The sequence below is a fragment of the Amia ocellicauda genome, chromosome 6 (assembly GCF_036373705.1).
Source record: "Amia ocellicauda isolate fAmiCal2 chromosome 6, fAmiCal2.hap1, whole genome shotgun sequence".
NCBI lineage: Eukaryota > Metazoa > Chordata > Actinopteri > Amiiformes > Amiidae > Amia > Amia ocellicauda.
The window spans coordinates 48,546,189-48,567,708 of record NC_089855.1 but is presented as its reverse complement, the minus strand read 5'-3'; the positions used below and the strand labels follow the sequence as shown (position 1 = coordinate 48,567,708).

The following is a 21,520-nucleotide window of genomic DNA, read 5'->3' as shown; positions in this document are numbered from 1 at the left end:
GTCAAATTATGTAAAAACTGAACTTTTATAGTAACATAGGTGTTTTGGGGAAACCAGTTGCGGTGCTGAGAGGGGTGGTCAGACAGGCGTGGGTCAGGTACTGGCAGGACAGGGCAATCAAAGCAAGGCAAAGATGTGGTCGTGGTCACAAGCAAGGGTCAGGCAATCAGGCAAACAGAGTAATGAGGAATGTCCACAGTTGTGGTTGGGAGGTCAGGCAAGGAATCCAGGTGTTAGGTCGGTCATGGTGCACTGACCAGGCGAACAGGGACCCAAGCGTGGAGCGAGCTCTATCCAGGCAGGGAGGTCGGGGCCGGTAAACAGGAGTTGCAAAGACAGTTCCGAAAACGTGGTCAGGAGAACAGGCAGGGGTCAGGTCACAGGCGAACAGGGCAATGTAGAGAATCCAGAAACATAGTTGAAGAAAGGCAAGCAAAAGGTCAGGAAGCAAGACAATAAGGAGATCCAAAGAACAGTGGTCAAGGACAAGCAAAGGTCTAACATAGGCTTGTAGATTGATGCTAGAGCAAACAGTGACTTTGCATAGATCCGTGGTTTCAGCTGGGCTTAAATACACTGGGAGTTGAGTGAGGGAAATCACAAACAGGTGCTAGAGATATTGGAATAATGACATGAGAAGTGAAGGGTGACATCAGGTGGTGAGCTGGGGAAGGTGCAGGCAGACAGCATGACACCAGGGAACACAGCAATAACAAGACATGGGTCATTTGGAATATTTTAGTTAGCAGCCTATAAATATTTTCCCTAATTTCTTAGGGACTGTTCTGTTGGAAATATACCATCTGGCCCAGGTGACTTGTTTGTTTTTAATTCTGCTAGTCCCTTTAGTACCTCCTCCTCATTTATCCTGATCTCTCTTAGGGTTGACTGGACTGATTGTCAACCTGTGGCATGTTATCTGTTTTTTCTTTTGTAAAAACCTCTGTGAAATACTCATTTAGAATATTTGCCACATCTTGTTCGTTTTCCAACATACTTCAATTTTTGCCCTTTATCTGTTTCACTTCCTCCTTTATTGGCCTCTTGCTGTTGTAATATTGAAAAAAGCTCTTTGCATTAGTTTTAGCTCCAAGAGCTATGTTTCTTTCTATTTCCCTCTTTGCTTTCCTGATCCCTTTCTCAAGATCTCTTTGCAGCTCAACACTTTCTTTGTATTTTGTTTCATCTCTATGCCTTTTGTATGCGCTATACAACAATTCATTTCTCCTTGATATTTTCTTGCATACCTCTATTAAACCATTTTCATCAATGTTTTTGTTCCTCAATTTGCTAAGTTTTGGTATAAATTTGGTACAAAGTAGTATATTCTTAAAATATAACCATCCATTTTCAATTGTATCCAGTGTGCTCCAGTCTACCTCTTCTAATTGCCACCTCATACCTTCAAGGTTTGCTTTTCTGAAATTGTAGACCATTGTTTTAGACTTGGTTCTTGTTTTTTGAAAGAATGCCTCAAAGCTAACCATATTTTGATCACAATTTGCCATTGGTTCTCTAACTAGTGTCCCTCTGTCTCTATCCTGGTCATTTGGACCACCACCACTTCGGAGCACCACTTCATTTCCTTCTCCCTTTCCCTTCCATCCCTCCCCTCTCCATCCACTCCCTCTTTCACCTTCCGCCAAAATCTCTGCTCTGTCTCCCCCTCCACCCTTGCCTCCACTGCCCTCACTCTCTTGCCTTCCATTGATTGTTTTTCAAATCTATCTGTCAACTGTGCTACTTCCTCGTTGTTCTCCTCCCTTGACTCTCTCTGTCCTCTCATGTCTCGTCCTGCCCGTCCCTCCCCTCCTCAGCCTTGGCTCTCTGCTGTTCTCCGTGCAACCCGAACTAGTCTGCATGCCACCGAACAAAAGTGGAAAAGGACCAAACTCCCAGCTGCCCTCGAACTCTACCGCTCCCTACTGTCCACATTCTCGTCCTCTCTCACCTTAGCCAAGAAGTCTTACATCCATTCTCTCTTCGAATCCACTATCAACAACCCTCGCAAGCTCTTCTCCACTTTCTCCTCCCTCCTTGCCCTCCCTCCCCCTCCTCCTCCCTCATCTCTCACTGCTGATGATTTTGCCTCCTTCTTCTCCTCCAAAATTGCAGACATCCGCAGGCTCTTCAATACTCCACCCTCATCTCCCATTACACCAAAACCTCCCACCAACCAAGCTTCCTTTTCTTCATTCTCACCTCTCTCAGATGCTGAAGTTTCTGCTCTCCTCCTACGTCACAATCCCACAATGTGTGCCCTGGACCCTCTCCCGTCTCGCCTCTTACAAGCGACCGCTCCTGATCTTCTCCCCTTCATCTCCTCCCTCCTCAACTCCTCACTCCTCTCTGGCTGTTTCCCCTCTACATTTAAACAAGCTGCTGTCATCCCACTGCTCAAGAAACCAACCCTTGATGCCACCTCTCCTCAGAACCACCGCCCTGTTTCCCTACTTCCATTCCTCTCCAAGACTCTCAAGCGGGCAGTCCACCGACAGCTCTCTGACTTTCTGTCTCAAAACTCACTCCTTGATCCTCTGCAATCCGGCTTCCGCACAGCTCACTCCACTGAAACGACTCTCCTGGCTGTCACTGACTCCCTCAGCTGCGCTCGGGCTGCCTCCCTCTCCTCAGTCCTCATCCTCCTTGACCTCTCTGCAGCATTTGACACCGTCGATCACTCCATCCTCCTCTCCTGCCTCGTTGACCTTGGGATCTCTGGGACTGCTCTCACCTGGTTCTCCTCCTACCTCAGCGACCGGTCCTACCAAGTGACATGGAGAGGCTCCTCATCCACCACCCAACCTCTCCTCACAGGCGTTCCCCAAGGCTCTGTCCTGGGCCCGCTCCTGTTCTCTCTCTACACTCGCTCCCTGGGCCCCCTCATCGCTTCCCACGGCTTCTCCTACCACTTCTACGCTGATGATGCTCAGATCTTCCTATCCTTTCCCTCTTCTGACCCTCTCATCCCCTCACGCATCTCTTCCTGCTTGTCTGACATTTCTGCCTGGATGCACTCGCACCACCTCAAGCTCAACCTCTCCAAATCAGATCTCCTCTTTTTCCCCCACTCTTCCTCACCTTCTGCTGACCTCCCCATCTCGATCCCCCTGGAATCCACCACACTCTCTCCTTCTTCGTCCGGTAAAAATCTACGAGTCACCCTCGATCCTGCGCTCTTCTACACCCAGCACATCACCACGCTGACGTGCACCTGCAGATTCCTCCTGAGCAACATACGCCGGATCCGCCCCTTCCTCACCATCTACTCAACTCAGCTGCTCGTCCAGTCCCTGGTCCTCTCCCGCCTGGATACTGCAACTCCCTCCTGGCCAGCCTGCCTGCATCCACTACCCGCCGCTCCAGCTCATCCAGAACTCTGCGGCTCGTCTGGTATTCTCTCTGCCACGATTCGCACACGCTACTCCACTGCTCCGCTCCCTCCACTGGCTCCCGATAGCGGCACGCATTCAGTTCAGGACTTTGACCCTCACCTACCGCTGTCTTGACCACACTGCACCAAGCTACCTTCAGACACTCGTCTCTCCATACATTTGCTCTCCAGACCACTGCGCTCCTCCAGTGCCAGAAGAATAACTCTGCCTCCTCTCCACTCTCCTTCCTCCAGAGCCGCTCCTTCTCATCCCTGGCCCCTAAGTGGTGGAACGACCAGCCCACCGAAGTCAAAACAGCAGAGTCCTTGACCTCATTCCGGCGCTTACTCAAGAAGTATCTCTTCCGACAGCACTTGTAATATTAGTCCTCTATCCTTGCTAGATTGCACTTCAGCTTATTATGCTCCTCGCGTTCTTGATTGTTTTCCTCCTTGCTCCCTTTCCCGTAGCCCTCGTCTGTAACCCTACATCTTGACAGCACTTAGCTTTCACCGTCCAGGATGTAGGAAGTCTTGTGTACTTGTGTAAATTGGAATTGGAATTTGTAAAATATATTTTGAATTGCTATATTTTAGCCAAGTTGAATTTGTAATGATTGATGCCTTGTACTTCTCTGTATTTTTGCACTTATGTTGTAAGTCGCCTTGGATAAGGGCGTTGGCCAAGAAATAAAAATAATAATAATAATAATTTGAAAAGATCTAGTCAATGCATGCGCTCTCTCTGGTTGGTTCCCTGACAAATTGAGTTAGAAAGCAGTCATTTACCATCTCAACTATTTCTATTTCTGCTTCTGTAGTCCCAACAGGGCTTTCCCAGTCTATGTTTGGGAAATTGAAATCCCCCATTATAACAGCCACATCCTTGCTACATGCAGTCCTGATTACACTGTACAATGCAACATCTTTCTGAATATCTGAGTTGGGTGGCCTGTAACACACTCCTACCACTAATCCCCCAGATCTCTTGTTCAAAAGTTTCACCCACAAAGATTCTGTTCCGTTACTGCGATCTAATTTTAGTTCTGCCTCAATGTCATTTCTGACATATAATGCTACTCCACCCCCTCTTCGATTTTGCCTGTCTCTCCTAAACTGTGTGTATCCTTCCAACTTGTATTCATCCCCAAAATGTCTGTTAGCCATGTTTCTGTCACTCCTATAACATCATAGTCACACACCAGCACTGTGGCTTCCAGGTCTAACATCTTGTTCCTTATACTCCTGGCATTGAGGTACAAACACTTCAGGACTTTCCTACTAGCAGTTTCCCTTTGTTTTCTTTCCTTAGAGGAACATCTCCCATTGTCAGAGCTCCCTGCCTCCCTGGTCCCTAGTTTAAAAGATTCTCAATTACTCTGCACATACGCTCTCCCAATGCATTAGCTCCCCTTCTGTTTAGATGTAGGTTTGTACAGGTCCTATCTATCCCAGAAGAAAGACCAATGCTCCATAAACCTAAACCCCTCTTCCCTACAACAAGATTTCAGCCACGTGTTAAACTTTCTAATCTCTGCCTGTCTCCCTGGCCTGGCACGAGGTACCGAAAGTATTTCAGAGAAAACTACCATGGAGGTTCTGCTCTTTAATTTCATTCCTAAGTCTTTAAATTGTCTTGCAGTGCAGAACCTCTGTCCTACCTTTTCCTATGTCATTGGTTCCAATGTGGACCATGACCAGTGGATTCCCCTCGGCTTTGGCCAGTAGCTTGTCTACTAGTTTAGGGAGATCTGCAACCTGAGCACCAGGCAGGCAAGATACCATGCAGTTCTCCTTATCACTAGAAAACAACATGCTGACAGCATTCAAAATGAAATCTTCTTGTATGAGTTCATCCAAGAAGGCAATCATTCTGCAAAATTGACACTGTGGCAAATTTTTTTTTTTTTTTTTTGGTATGTCCCCTGGTCAACTGCTTGACCTTTTTGTTGCTGAGAAACAGCACAGTGCTTTTTTGTTTCTCAACAGCAGCTTTAAGTACCTTTTTAGTCTGCCTGCCCCCAATTCACACCTAACTGTTTCCAACTGGCTCCACCTGGCACAACTAGTTTAGTGGTGGCGGTATGTGGGGTGTGTAAGATATTATTTGTTAAAATGTATTTTTCTTTTGGGAGATTCTGTTCTATCTGGTTCGGTAGAGGAAACAGACTTCCTTCCTTTTATCTAAGTTCCTTGGTAGCCACTGGTAGCCTCTGGTAGCCTCTGGTAGCCCCTGGTAACCTTATCTGTATGTCCAGAAGACCAAAGGGGACCTGTCCTCTTATTGGCTCCTAGCCAAATTCGAAATGACCCCCACTTCTAAATTACTTTAGCATAAAGCACCCAAGTCATGGTGGTGGCAAAATGTGATTGGTTGGAAGGAAAACAAAGAGAAGTTTAGTCTCAACTTCTTAATTCTGCAACAAGACACAAGAAAGAGCTGGAGAGGAGAGACAGAGAGACACACCACATCCTGCCTGACCAGACCTAAAGCTGCCCTGTGAGAGGACAAAGGAGAAAATGGGTATTATCTGTTTCTTACTGTAATCCAGCAGAAGCTTAATATTACTTATTTTCAGTAATATAATTGAATGATATTAGTTTCCTATTTTTGTCAAAATAAATTATTATGCACATCTGTGACTTGACCGGATCTTCCCTCTAAAAATAATCTTAAAAGAGAAACCAATTGACCTATGAGTTTTCAGTTCAACTATTTATTTAGATTAGACTGAAAAACCAAGCATTCAAATTCTCTTACATGATGCACCGTCAAGGAGATACCTAACATACAAGGGAGCAAGCACTATGGGGCAAGAAATTCAGGCACATTGTTTCAGTGGAGACTTTTTGCAGAGACCACCAGACTACCTACTTCTTACTGATTATTACTCCAATCATCCACAAATGGTCTCATTGTCAAATAGGAACTCCAGTGCAGTTATTGGGCACAAGTCAATTTTTGCAAAGCATGGTATTCCTCTTGTCATGATGAGTGACAATGGCCCACAGTTCAGCAGTCTGGAGTTTTTGCACAGTTTGCAGTAGAGCATGTGTTTACTCACCTAAGTCCACAACTCCCACAATCAAATGGATAGGCAGATGTGGGGGTTCAAATTGTGAAGATGATGTTCAAGAAGGCCATTGAGACAGATGAGGATTGTAATTTAGGCCTGTTGACCTACAGAGCACCATCAATGGAATGTGTCTCCAGCTGAGTTGCTCATGAATAGGAGGATAAACACGTGGCTTCCCAGAGCCAACAGAGCTCAACAGATCAAGGCATGGGTTAAGATTACTTCACGGAATAAGAAGCATTATGACAAAAATGTGTGACATTGTTAGAGTAAGAGGGAGAAGTGGATGGGAAGAAAGATCAAAGGTACTGACACAGGTAGCTCCACGGTCTTTCCTGGTGGAAACAGAAAAGTCGGACTCTTAGACGCCATCATCCGACCTCCTCTGCATTTAATTGAGGAACTATAAAAAAAGGGAGAGGGAAAATTTGTTTCCTTTTGTCATGGATGCCCTATGTTCAGAAGCAAAGACTGAGAGACTTTCCCTAGATGCTTTTTTTGTAATATTGATGTAAAAACTAAAGAGGAAAGATGTATTGATATGTCGTAATGTGAAGGTGTCGTAAAGCTTGTAATGTAAAGAGACCGGAAATATAAACAGCAGACAAACTCCAGACTCGTGTCATGACTCAAGACACATTACAGGCAGCCCTGGTTAAGAACCCCTGCTTTAGCACATCCCTAGGACTTAACGTTACAAACTCAACTGGTCAACAGGCCTGACTGTCACTGTAATGGAGCTACCAAAAAAACGAGAGGGGTGAGAGAGAGAGAGATGTTGACATCACCAGGACCCCAGTGAGTCCCTGTGCTGTGTGGGTGTCCCTGTGTGCTGCTCTCTGTCCTGTACAGCACCACTGGGGCAGCTCTGTGGATGCTGGCACAGATCACAATGAACCACTCTAATGCCAATTTAACACAGGTGCAGAACACATTACACAAACACCTGTCGCACACATCATAGTGAGAGGGAGAGCGAGACACACACTTCTTGAGCACTGGACCTGTCTGTCACTGCTATGCATGCTGATAAAGCTTATTTTATTAATAGAATTGAACTGAGACAGAGAGGGGTAGATACTGAGAGACGGAGACTGGCAAAGGAATGAGAGACAGGAAATAAAGATTTGATTACAAATACAAGTAAAGTCCTTATTGAGCCATACAAATGTGGCACAACAACAAAACAGAGCCAACCCAGTTGGGACTCAAACCCACAATCGCTGGTTTAGGAAGCCAATGCCTTATGCATTAGGTCACTGGGGCCATGTCACCTGGAAGGGGCTATAATAAGAGCACCTAAAACTCACAACCACGGCGCCCGGGTGATGCACTGCGGCCGCAGCTTCCAGACGAAGGGATTTGACTAGCGACTCCGAAACGCGAGCGGGTGTCACACACGCAGCGCGTAAGAACCCGGATGAAGCGCATCGCCAGCGCAGCCGCAGAGCCGCGTGCGCGCGTGCCTGTGTTTCCTGCAGCTGCGCTTCCTGTTCCTGTGCAGCGGGCGCTGTTGCTAGGAGACGGCCCTGCCTGCCGTGCTCACAACACGGACGCGGCGGTGGCTGAGCTGCGTGTCTCCGTGTCTCCTCCGTGTCCTCGTCCTCGTCCCTGTCTCCTCCGTGTCTCCGGGAGCCGCCGGGTCTCTGAGCGGAGCTGACCCGACATGGTAAGTCTGTCCAGCGGAGCAGCGGGCTGGTGAAGCGGCAGTGTGAGCCTCGGCGCCGCTCCGGCCGGGTCTCGTCACTCCGTCAGCGCTGACACGGCGGACACCGCACAGCACGGCGCTCCGCATTTCACTTGCTATTTGATCTTTTTACAGAAAAAATATAAATATAAAATATCAGTGTTTATCCAAAATTCCATGTTTTTCTAATTAAAAAACAAACTAACGGAAGATTGAAAACGTGAGCAGCAATTTTGCACTTTTTCAAATGTTCGGACCTTTCAGATACTGATAGGCGTTACATAGTGTGTGTACTGTGTGTGTAATTACAGTGTGTGTGCAGTGTGTAATGTGTGTGTGCAGTGTGTAATGTGTGTGTAATATGTGTACTGTGTGTTTGTGCAGTGTGTAATGTGTGTGTGCAGTGTATAATGTGTGTGTAATATGTGTACTGTGTGTTTGTGCAGTGTGTAATGTGTGTGTGCAGTGTATAATGTGTGTGTAATATGTGTACTGTGTGTTTGTGCAGTGTGTAATGTGTGTGTGCAGTGTATAATGTGTGTGTAATATGTGTACTGTGTGTTTGTGCAGTGTGTAATGTGTGTGTGCAGTGTATAATGTGTGTGTAATATGTGTACTGTGTGTTTGTGCAGTGTGTAATGTGTGTGTGCAGTGTATAATGTGTGTGTAATATGTGTACTGTGTGTTTGTGCAGTGTGTAATGTGTGTGTGCAGTGTATAATGTGTGTGTAATATGTGTACTGTGTGTTTGTGCAGTGTGTAATGTGTGTGTGCAGTGTGTAATGTGTGTGTAATATGTGTACTGTGTGTTTGTGCAGTGTGTAATGTGTGTGTGCAGTGTATAATGTGTGTGTAATATGTGTACTGTGTGTTTGTGCAGTGTGTAATGTGTGTGTGCAGTGTGTAATGTGTGTGTAATATGTGTACTGTGTGTTTGTGCAGTGTGTAATGTGTGTGTGCAGTGTATAATGTGTGTGTAATATGTGTACTGTGTGTTTGTGCAGTGTGTAATGTGTGTGTGCAGTGTGTAATGTGTGTGTAATATGTGTACTGTGTGTTTGTGCAGTGTGTAATGTGTGTGTGCAGTGTATAATGTGTGTGTAATATGTGTACTGTGTGTTTGTGCAGTGTGTAATGTGTGTGTGCAGTGTGTAATGTGTGTGTAATATGTGTACTGTGTGTTTGTGCAGTGTGTAATGTGTGTGTGCAGTGTATAATGTGTGTGTAATATGTGTACTGTGTGTTTGTGCAGTGTGTAATGTGTGTGTGCAGTGTATAATGTGTGTGTAATATGTGTACTGTGTGTTTGTGCAGTGTGTAATGTGTGTGTGCAGTGTATAATGTGTGTGTAATATGTGTACTGTGTGTTTGTGCAGTGTGTAATGTGTGTGTGTGTGTGCAGATCCTGTCCAGAGTGAAGCCCGCAGTGGGGGCCGAGGCCCCGCCCAGTGAGAAGAAGAAGACGGGCAGGAGGCCCCCCCGGCTGGCAGAGTACCTGAGCCAGAGGGACTACCTGGGCGCCATCACCCTGCTGGAGGTCAACACACTGCACTGCGTCACACTAAGCTGATATACTGCATTGTATTGACACTCTGCACTGTGTCACGGTGTGTATTAATGTGTGTGTGTGCTGCAGTTCCAGCGCAGCGTGGGCCCGGCGGAGGAGGACTCAGACCTGTGGCTGGGATACTGCGCCTTCCACCTGGGGGACTACAAGAGGGCCATGCAGGTCAGACTGGACACACCCTGTGTGTGTGTGTGTGTGTTTCAGGAGTACCGTGTCCTGTGTGTGACAGTGTGTGTGTTGTGTGACTGTGTGTGTGTTTCAGACGTACCGTGTCCTGTATGTGACAGTGTGTGTTGTGTTTCAGGAGTACCGTGCCCTCTGTGTGCGGGAGGGCTGCCCCCCGGAGGTGTGGGTGAACCTGGGCTGCACGCTGTTCTTCCTGGGTCTGTACAGAGAGGCTGAGGAGGCGGCACTGAGAGGTCAGAGGTCACTGACCCATACACACAAGCTGACACAACGACACTTTCACACACACTGGCACTGACAGTCACACAGATCAGCTCACAGTATCGCAGCTGTGTTCTCATGTTCCTCTCTCTGTCTCTCAGCTCCTAAGAGTCAGCTGCAGAATCGCCTCCTGTTCCACTTGGCCCACAAGGTGAGTTTATCTCTCTCTCTCTCTCTCTCTCTCTCTCTCTCTCAATTCAATTCAATTCAATTCAATTCAATTCAATCCAAGGGTGCTTTATTGGCATGACAAACGGATTCGTAGTGTTGCCAAAGCAGTTGATATTATATACATACATTGAAAAATAATAAAAGGTAAAAAAAATAATAATAATAATAAATAAAAAAATGAAACATTAACATTATAATTTATAAATAAAATCTTAATAGACATGTACATTTACTTTATTTATAGTTTACAGCTGGTGCTCATGTATGTTTTCACAGTGAGCCCCTCAGGCTGTGGCAGGCGGCTACATATTGGGCGGCCAGGGGGGCTGTGTGTCCCTCCCCCAGGAGGATAGCTATTTTTTTTTCATTTATCAATTCAGAGAATGATTTTATAATATTTATTAAAGAATGTTTCCCTTAATTTGTGATATTTATTGCAGTGGAGGAGGAAGTGCATCTCTGTCTCGACCTCTCCTGTCTCGCAGTGACCACAGCGCTGCTCCTCTCTGGGCAGCCAGCTCTGCCTGTGTCGGCCCGTCTCTATGGCCAGGCTGTGGTCACTGAGCCTGTACTGGGTCAGGATCCGTCTCTGCTTCGTATCTCTGACAGTGAAGAGATACTCTGTCAGGGTGTATTCTCTGTTTAGGGCCCGATAGCAATCCAGTTTACTTTGGGATTTGGTTTCATTGTTCCAATGTTCCAGATAGGAGGTTTTGGTTATCTTTATGATTTGGTTGACTCTAATTGGGGGCAGGTAAGCAGTGCTGACCTGAAGCTGGTCTCTGTTCGCAGTATTAGCGGGGGTCAGTGCCGTGAGCTTCAGGGCCAGCTGACTCAGGGGCCTCTTTTCAGGGCTGAGCTCTTGGGTTTGGAGTGCCTTGTACTGGAGTGAATCTGACTCACTTTTCTTCAGGTGCATCCAGAATTTCAGTGCTCTTTTCTTTATATTAATGAGGGTTGGGAAGCGGCCTAATTCTGCCCTGCATGCATGGTTTGGTGTGTTCCTGTGCACCTGCAGTATGTTTTTATAGAGTTCAGCATGCAGGGTCTCTATTGGATGTTTGTCCCACCTAGTGTAGTCCTGTTGACTGAGTGGACCCCATACTTCACTACCGTACAGCGCAATGGGCTGGATCACACTGTCAATTAGTTTGAGCCAGATTTTGACTGGAATATTAATGTTATAGAATCTTCTTCTGATTGTGTAGAAATCTCTTCTTACTTTGTCTTTGAGTGCCTTCACTGCCAGGTTAAAGCCCCCTGACGCACTAATAGTCAGGCCCAGGTAGGTGTAGTGTGAGGTGTGTTCTAGGGTAGTGTTATCTAGCATGAAGTGGTATTTATTTCCCTGAGGTCTGGCCTTTTTTTGGAAAATCATGATCTTTGTCTTCTTCATGTTTACTGCCAGGGCCCAGGACTGACAGTACTGCTCTAGTAGTGCCAGGTTTTGCTGAAGCCCTTGCTCTGTGGGCGACAGCAAGACTAGGTCATCTGCATAGAGCAGGAATTTGACTTCTGTGTCATTTAGGGTGAGGCCAGGGGCATCAGACTGCTCCAACACCGTTGCCAACTCATTAATGTAGATGTTGAACAGTGTTGGGCTCAGACTGCAGCCCTGCCTCACTCCCCGCCCCTGAGTGAAGAACTGTTCTTTTGTTGCCAATTTTTCTCTCTCTCTCTCTCTCTCTGTCTCTGTCTCTGTATTTATATGCCCACATCTGTGTCTCTTCCTCATTCCCTCTTCTCTTCCCTCTCTCTCAATTCAAACCCAGCTCTATCACAGGACGTGTTTATACCAGTGTTGTCCAGGCATGTGCGATACAGCTGATACAACAAGAACATGTATGTGTATAGACATTAAAGGCAAAATACAATACATGGATCAATTACACATCATTAACATCATCACTTGAATACATACTAATTGAAACATCAATCATTCACAACACGCATGAATAATTGGTCATAAGTAGTGATGAAACACACTTTCAAGCACCGCATTTGTTTTTAAAGAGAGAGCTGGCATGTGAAGGTTTCCCATTGTACAGAGAGGAGGAAATGACACCAGAGCAGAGATGCAGTTCCCATGTTACATGTTCCCATATTGCCCTACAGAGTTGACTGTTGTGTTCAGATAGAGGCGCTGTGGCGTGCAGTGTGTGTCAGCTGACTGTCTCTCCTTCTTTCCCTCTCTCCCTCCCTCTCTCTCTCTCCTCCAGTTCAATGATGAGAAGAAGCTCATGGGTTTTCACCAGAACCTGCAGGATGTGACGGAAGACCAGCTGAGTCTGGCCTCCATCCACTACATGAGGTCCCACTACCAGGAGGCCATAGACATCTACAAGCGCATCCTGCTGGAGAACAGGTGACCCCCTCACACACTGAACGTCTCACAGTGACTGTCACACACGGACCCTGTCACACATGGAAATTCTGCTACTACAAGCTGGACTTGCGCAGTGTGTAACAGTGTGTTACTGTGTGTTGTGTAGGGAGTTTCTGGCCCTCAACGTGTACGTGGCCCTGTGCTACTACAAGCTGGACTACTATGACGTGTCTCAGGAGGTGCTGGCCGTGTATCTGCAGAGCTTCCCTGACAGCACCATCGCCCTCAACCTCAAGGCCTGCAACCACTACCGGCTGTACAACGGCAAGGCCGCGGAGGTGACACAGCTACACACACACACACAACTTCACACACATACCGACACACTGCAACCACTACCGGCTGTACAACGGCAAGGCAGCCGAGGTGACGCGGCTACACACACACAACTAGACACAGACACACTGCAACCACTACCGGCTGTACAACAGCAAGGCTGCTGAGGTGACACAGCTATATAGACAGACGTGCACCTAGGGACTCTCTCTTTCTTTCTCTCCCTCAGGCGGAGCTGAAGAACCTGATTGACATCTCCTCCAGCTCCTTCGAGTTTGCCAAGGAGCTCATCAGACACAACCTGGTGAGACTCACACTGGGCTGGGCTGGGCTGACAGTGCTACTGGGCTGAGCTCTGATTCATGGGTTCCAGTGCAGTTACAATTAGGGCTGAACGATTTATCAAAATCGAACTGCAATCGCGATTTGAAACATTGCGATTAGCTAATCGGAAAAGGTTGCGATATGGAGGCGACATGAAAAATATGCAGCGAGTGTCCCAGAGCAAAAGCATGACTGCCCTCTTTGTGTGGCATCTTACTAAGCAATAGAGTGAGCGCACCTCCGTCCTGCCCAGTCAGCGCTGTCCAGCCGACTGCATAAACGCCCACCATTCAAAACAAACAGCAAAGCGCGGTGCAGTGGGGTTATGGCGACTGCAGAGTCAGAGCGATCATTAGGCGAATTAATACCAAAGAAAAACAGTAAGATGGGATTATTTCGGCTTCAAAGTGATAGACACCGAACAGAAGAAGGTTATTTGCAAGAGCTGTGTGGAATTGTTGCCACAACACGTGTGAATACAGCTCCTGCACCAGCACTGGAAATAGCGCCGCAGCGGCTGTTTGAGGAAAGCGTTGCTAAAAATTGAGTACAATTTCAGAGTTGTTTGCGGCTGTTACACCGTATGAAAAGACCTCACGAAGGCACCAGGAGACAACTAACACCATAACCCATTACCTCGATAGTGCCTTTAATGCAGTGACCAAAGAGGGGTTTTTAAAAACTCATCCGACCGCTGGACTGGAGATGTACAATCCCTCTCGCACATATTGTAGCCGAGTTGCAATCCCACAGATCTTTGCATTGAATGCACGAATAAAGTTGGGACGGAGTTGGCACACGTGGGATATTACGCCACAACAACAGACTTGTGATCCAGCAGGACGAGTGACCGTGTCTGAGTCTCACTGTGCACCCGCTGTCTGCAAACGGCAGACTTCCCTGTAGACCACACGGGACACAATATTGCCCGTGGACTAAGGCAGTGTTTATGCTTGTTTATTATCTTTAAGTGTTGATTTTGTCTTGTAGATGTTATTCTTTGAATATAATCACTTTGACACAAATTGTTTGTATAACCTAAGTACCTGCTTTATGATTTATATTTCACTTATTGTTAATTGCATTGCTTTCTGTGAAGCACTCTGCTCTTGTTAAAAAAATATATACAAGTTTTTAATTATTATTGTTGTTAATTACATTAAGTCTGGAAAATGCGAGCTTATAGTCAGCCCGCGACTATTAGCTCAGATCACAATTGGCCCGAGTTGCCGACCCCTGTACAAGACTACAAGGCAGTGGAAGGTCTACAGTTAAAGGCATGTTGTTCTCTAATTTAGAGTGTGTGCTGCACAGAATATTGAGCTGAAGCTTGACTTTACAAAATTAAATCGCAAATCAAATCGCAATTGCAATATCTGTCAGAAAAAAACGCAATTAGATATTTTCCCCAAATCACCCAGCCCTGGTTACAATACATCTTCTCCCTCTTTCTCTCCCTCTCTCAGGTGGTGTTCCGGGGGGGTGAGGGGGCACTACAGGTGCTGCCCCCCCTGATAGATGTCATCTCCGAGGCCCGACTCAACCTGGTCATTTACTACCTGCGTCAGGGTGAGTGTGTGTGCGTGTGTTTGTGTATGTGTGTTTGTGTTTGCGTGTGATTGTGTGTGTCGGTGAATCGGTTCTGTGTGGCTGCCACTTCACATGGTCCTCTCCCTCTCTCTCTCCCTCTCTCTCCTCTCTCTCCCAGATGATGTCCAGGAGTCCTACAGTCTGATTAAGGACCTAGAGCCAGCCTCCCCTCAGGTACAGCCTGCTGACCAGCCTGCAGCGCGGGTCTGTCCCCCTCATCAACCCTCGCTTTCTCCCTCTCCTATCCGTATCCCGTATCTCTGTCTCTCACTCCCTTCTTCCCTTTGTCTCTGTGTGTCTCACTTCCTCCATATCGCCATCTCTCCCTCCCTTCTTCCCTCTGCCTCCCTTCTTCCCTCTGGTGTTGTTGCTCTGTCGGTGTGCAGAAGGAGTGCTGTATTAACCCCCCCCCCCTCTCTGTCTCTCAGGAGTATATACTGAAGGGGGTGGTTAATGCAGCTCTGGGACAGGAGATCGGATCGGTAAGTAACAGACAGTCACACTGACACACAGACAGCTGGACAGGATGTGTGTGTATTAACCCCTCTCTCTCTCTCTCTCTCTCTCTCTCTCAGAGGGATCATCTGAAGATCGCACAGCAGTTCTTCCAGCTGGTTGGAGGGTCGGCCAGCGAGTGTGGTGAGTGCTGCTCCCTCCTCTCTCACTTCAAAGAGTGCTCTATAGACAAGAGCAACAGGAGCAGTGCTGCCAGAGCACACAGTGAAACTGAATATCAGTGCAAAATACAGTATCATAAATGTGTGTATGTGTGTGTGTGTATATATATATATATATATATATATATATATATATATATGTATATAATCATTTTAACACATAAAACTACCTACAAGCTCCAAAGCTGGTCATTTTAACCAAGAGCTCTTTAACAGCTGTGATGTAATCATGAACAGTAAACGATCATATGAAACACTGAGGTTTTATTCATGTGGTGCATTTACCTAATACTAATGGAGTATTTAAATTTAAATATGATCATAAAACATTGCAATTATTGGTATAAATAACATCAAAGCATATTTTTTCTAAACGCATACACTGCAATGTTAAAACATAAATGAATACATACAATACACAAATGAAAGAAGTGTAAATATTGAATAATGCTCAAACACAATATTTTATTGATCAAAAATAACTATTGCATTTATCACAAAAATAATAAAGTAACCAAAGTAAACATTTTCAACACCATGTAAACTTTTTCTTCAAAATAGAATGCTTGTATTCACCGTGGCTTTGTATTTCAATAAACTATTTACTGTATATGTAGCCTGCACTCTGTCAGCTTTCCACTCGGCACAGTCCACACAGGACAGTTTCTCACTGTTCCTGCACGAGCTCGAACCTCACACTGCAGTCTGACAGCCTCTCCAGGTGAACGCTTCTGAGCCATGAATATACTGTACAGCACTGCAATAATGTTCCTCCACTGATAATGAACATTAATCATTATTGTGCATTTGATGCAGTGCCATTTGGACCTGCATCTCACTCACAATGTTTACACAACACTGGCACAATCCCATGAATGATGTGTCAATCCCAGTGTCACTGCTGCCCCTAAGTCAGAGTCATGTTCATATACATGGCAATGTGAGTACAGCTGTAAGACTCCTGTAATGCTACACAATGCATGTGTTTTTCAAGCACATGAAACACTGTAGACAGGTAGAAATCGACACTGGAGCGCCAGAATTACTCTATTGTAAAGGGCAGGCAAGATTATTTCTTATAATTGATTTATTATGTATGTAAATGACCAGTCAAAATAACCAGATTTTGGCTATTCTTGGTAAACATGTTTATAACTTATGTATTTTTGCGTTTATGCGTTAATAATCTGAAATGGTCCAAACTGCCACAGGTAAAAAAAAAAAAAAAAAAGTTTAGGTTACCAAAAACTGAAAAATAATGTAGATTTCAGAGTTATTAAAAAGGCCAGTAATGGGTTAACAACTTACAGGTGTTCTGCAGCAATGGAAGTAAATGAAGCCTTGAAAGTTGATGCTAACAATTCCTACAGGTGTGCCAAATTTTGTTGATTATTTGCAAACCCTCTGTCTGTATGAAAACAATGATGGAACAGACTGTGTTACTATACCCTCTTAAGCATTATTTGCACAGTATTGTAGTGCAGGAAGTAGTATATTGCTCTCACAATGGCGAGGAAAAGACAATTAACAAAGGAAGAAAGACAGACCATTATAACCCTTACAAGTGTAGGCATTTCCTTTAGAGACATTGCAAAGAAAGCCAATGTGTCAGTGAGTACAGTTTCCTACACCATCAGAAGGCAATTGGACACTGGAGGAAACTGACAGGAAGAGGTCTGGCAGACCCAAAGACACAACGGAAACAGAAGACAAGTTTCTGAGGGTCAACAGGTTGTGTGATATGTGGCTCGCAGGACAACAGCTTCAAGCACAGCTTAACACTGGTCGAAGTCAGCAAGTCTCAGTGTCAACTGTGAAGAGAAGACATCAAGCTGCAGGTTTGACAGGTCGAATGTCAGGAAGAAAACCATTGCTAAGATGGCAAAATAAGAACAAGAGGCTTGCTTGGGCCATGAAGGACCGCCAGTGGACTACTGAAGACTTGAAGAAGGTCTTATGGAAAAGTCATGAACGGGTATGCGCAGTGTATTCAGGAACACAGAGTAATTCAAATTCTAATAACTCAGGCAGGGACAGGCTGCTCTCCTACAGCTAGTGGGGCTGTGTCTTTCTCCCAGGACCATTGTCAGCTCTAATAGGCTCTGTGTCTCGCAGTGTGGTCGGCTCCGATTGGCTCTTTGTCTCGCAGTGTGGTCAGCTCCGATTGGCTCTTTGTCTCGCAGTGTGGTCAGCTCCGATTGGCTCTTTGTCTCGCAGTGTGGTCAGCTCCGATTGGCTCTTTGTCTCGCAGTGTGGTCAGCTCTGATTGGTTATGTGTCTCGCAGTGTGGTCAGCTCTGATTGGCTCTGTGTGTAGCAGTGTGTGTCTCGCAGTGTGGTCAGCTCTGATTGGCTCTGTGTCTCGCAGTGTGATCAGGCCCAGGTGTGTGTAGTGTGTGCTGTTTGTACTGTATGTGTGGGGTGTGTGAACTGTGTGATACAGGTCATCTGTAGAGCAGGATCTTGACTTCAGTGTCGTGTAGGGTGAGTCCAGGGGCGGCAGACGGCTCCAGCACCGTTGCCAACTCATTGATGTAGATGTGGACTACAGTCCTGTCTCACCCTACGCCTCTGATCTGGTCTCTCTCTCAGACACTATCCCGGGCAGGCAGTGCATGGCCTCCTGCTTCTTCCTGCTGCGGCAGTTTGAGGACGTCCTCATCTACCTCAACTCAGTCAAGGTCAGTACTCTGTGTGTGTGTGTGTGTGTGTGTGTGTGTGTGTGACTGAGAATGTGACTGTGCTGCTGTATTTGTCTCTCCTTCTTTCAAATTCAAATAAGCTTTGTTTGGCATGACACAACGGTATTGCCAAAGCTTTAAGGGAAAATATATTACAGAAAAAATATATCACACACCATCCCTCAGGCTGTGGCAGGCAAGGTGTCTTACTGTCCCTCGGGCTGTGGCAGTCAGGGTGTCACACACTGGTAGACACATGTTGTGCTGGTAGCCTGGCGGTCCACTTCTCCTCTCCCAGTCGTATGGGGATTTTATTGTGGTCAGACAGGAGGTTAGGTTTTTAAATTCAGGCGTGTATATCTGCTGTGTGTTTGTGTGTGTGTGTATTTGGAGTAGGACAGCAGGAAGTGCATCTCTGTTTCTACCTCCCCCGACAGTGGAGGCACAGCCGCGCCTCTCTGGCTGCCCACGACTTGCTGTGTCGGCCAGTTTTCGATGGCCAGGCTGTGGTCACTGAGTCTGTACTTTGTCAATGTTGGTCTTTCTTTTGTATTTTCAATCTTGATTATATAGGGTGTATTTCTGTCTCTCCCTCCAGAGTTATTTCTACAATGACGACACCTTCAACTTCAACTATGCGCAGTCCAAGGCTGCTGTGGGCAACTACACAGAGGCTATGGAGGTATAATAATAACAATAATTATAATATTGATGGTGCAAAGATGTATTTCTCTGACTGTATGCTCAGTGTGTTGACTGTGTGTTCAGGTGTTCTTGTTGATCCAGAGTGAGAAGATCAAGAATGACTACACCTACCTGAGCTGGTTGGCCCGCTGCTGTGAGTCCCTGTGCCCAGATACACACTGTTACACACCCTACTGTATACACACTGTATTTTACACTCACTGTACTCCACTGTACTCTTTATACTCATTGTACTCTACACTCACTGTACTACACTGTATTCTACATTCACTGTACTACACTGTACTCTTTACACTCACTGTACTACACTGTACTCTACTCACCTCTCTGTGCTCCACTGTTTTGGTGCGGTTGTTGTTTGCAGTTGTTTTACTACAGTAGTAACTTTCTTGCGGTGTTGCTGTGTGTGCAGACATCATGACACAGAAAGCTCGGCTGGCATGGGAGCTGTACCTGAAGATGGAGACGTCAGGAGAGTCCTTCAGCCTCCTACAGCTCATCGCCAACGACTGCTACAAGGTCACTGCACCTGCCTCTCTGTCCCTTCCTCACTCCCTCTCTCACTCCATCACTGTCTCCAACCCTGTCTCTCTCACTCCATCACTGTCTCTCACTCCATCACTATCTGTCACTCCAACCCTGTCTCTGTCAGTCTCTCTCACTCCATCACTGTCTCGTCACTCCCCCTGTGTGTGTGTGTGTGTGTGTGCGCGCGCGTGTGTGTGTGTGTGTGTGTGTGTGTTTGTGTGTGTGTATATTAAGTCTCTCTCTGTCTCTTGTCAGATGGGTCAGTTCTATTACTCGGCAAAGGCTTTCGATGTTCTGGAGCGTTTGGACCCGAGCCCAGAGCACTGGGAGGGCAAGAGGGGCGCCTGTGTGGGCATCTTCCAGCTCATAGTGGCCGGCAGAGAGCCCAGGTCTGACCGCTGCACACACTGACTGCAGCACACCGTGACCCACACACAATAAACAATACACTGACTGACTTACTGTCTGTGTGTTTGTCTCTAAGTCTCACTAGAATGTGTTACTCTGTAACGTGTATATTGTGTGTGTAATGTGTGTGCAGGGAGACGCTGCGGGAGGTGCTGCCCCTGCTGAGGAGCACGGGAAACACGCAGGCGGAATACATCATCAGAGTCATGAGGAAGTGGGCCAAGGACAACCGAGTGTCACTGTGACACTACCACACACACTCACACACACCAACAATGTCACTGAGACACTACCACACACACTCACACACAACAGTGTCACTGAGACACTACCACACACACACACACACCAACAGTGTCACTGTGACACTACCACACACACTCACGCACACAACAGTGTCACTGAGACACTACCACACACACACACACACCAACAGTGTCACTGTGACACTACCACACACACTCACGCACACAACAGTGTCACTGTGACACTACCACACACACTCACGCACACAACAGTGTCACTGAGACACTACCACACACACACACACACCAACAGTGTCACTGTGACACTACCACACACACTCACGCACACAACAGTGTCACTGTGACACTACCACACACACTCACACACAACAGTGTCACTGAGACACTACCACACACACACACACACCAACAGTGTCACTGTGACACTACCACACACACTCACGCACACAACAGTGTCACTGAGACACTACCACACACACACACACACCAACAGTGTCACTGTGACACTACCACACACACTCACGCACACAACAGTGTCACTGTGACACTACCACACACACTCACACACACAACAGTGTCACTGTGACACTACCACACACACTCACACACACAACAGTGTCACTGTGACACTACCACACACACTCACACACACAACAGTGTCACTGTGACACTACCACACACACACACACAACAATGTCACTGTGACACTACCACACACACTCACGCACACAACAGTGTCACTGTGACACTACCACACACACTCACGCACACAACAGTGTCACTGTGACACTACCACACACACTCACACACACAACAGTGTCACTGTGACACTACCACACACACTCACGCACACAACAGTGTCACTGTGACACTACCACACACACTCACACACACAACAGTGTCACTGTGACACTACCACACACACACACACAACAATGTCACTGTGACACTACCACACACACTCACGCACACAACAGTGTCACTGTGACACTACCACACACACTCACACACACAACAGTGTCACTGTGACACTACCACACACACACACACAACAATGTCACTGTGACACTACCACACACACACACACACACACACACACACACAACAGTGTCACTGTGACACTACCACACACACTCACGGAAGCAATAACACACACACACACCCAACAGTGTCACTGGAACACTGACCAACACTATACCACACACACACACAGACACACATGTATATAGTTGTATAGTGTTGAGTTTTGTATATATTGGCTCCTACCCTGCTGTGTCTGAGGGCCCTGTTCAGAGCCCCTGTCATTAAACAGCTGGATGAACTACAGTGTCTGGAGTCATTTGTGTGTGTGTGGGGGG

General features: G+C 46.5%; 1 protein-coding gene across 1 annotated transcript; it reads left to right on the top strand.

Annotated features, from left to right (window-relative positions):
• Positions 1-7,958: 7,958 nt before the first annotated feature.
• On the top strand, positions 7,959-21,483 carry ift56 (intraflagellar transport 56). Its single transcript, XM_066707435.1, has 18 exons — positions 7,959-8,119; positions 9,540-9,674; positions 9,774-9,866; positions 10,009-10,123; positions 10,253-10,302; positions 12,542-12,687; positions 12,815-12,986; positions 13,214-13,288; positions 14,775-14,877; positions 15,017-15,072; positions 15,327-15,380; positions 15,474-15,537; positions 18,167-18,255; positions 18,854-18,937; positions 19,024-19,093; positions 19,373-19,479; positions 19,744-19,877; positions 20,030-21,483. Exons 1-18 carry the CDS (start codon positions 8,117-8,119, stop codon positions 20,139-20,141), a joined length of 1,662 nt encoding a protein of 553 aa, XP_066563532.1. The 5' UTR covers positions 7,959-8,116; the 3' UTR covers positions 20,142-21,483.
• The last annotated feature ends 37 nt before the right edge of the window (positions 21,484-21,520 follow it).

Bases quoted from the DNA above. Each gene is read 5' to 3' on its own strand.
- ift56 (XM_066707435.1), top strand. The intron at 10,303-12,541 runs GTGAGTTTATCT...TCTCTCCTCCAG, and splicing joins TGTTCCACTTGGCCCACAAG to TTCAATGATGAGAAGAAGCT. The intron at 18,938-19,023 runs GTATAATAATAA...CTGTGTGTTCAG, and splicing joins ACTACACAGAGGCTATGGAG to GTGTTCTTGTTGATCCAGAG.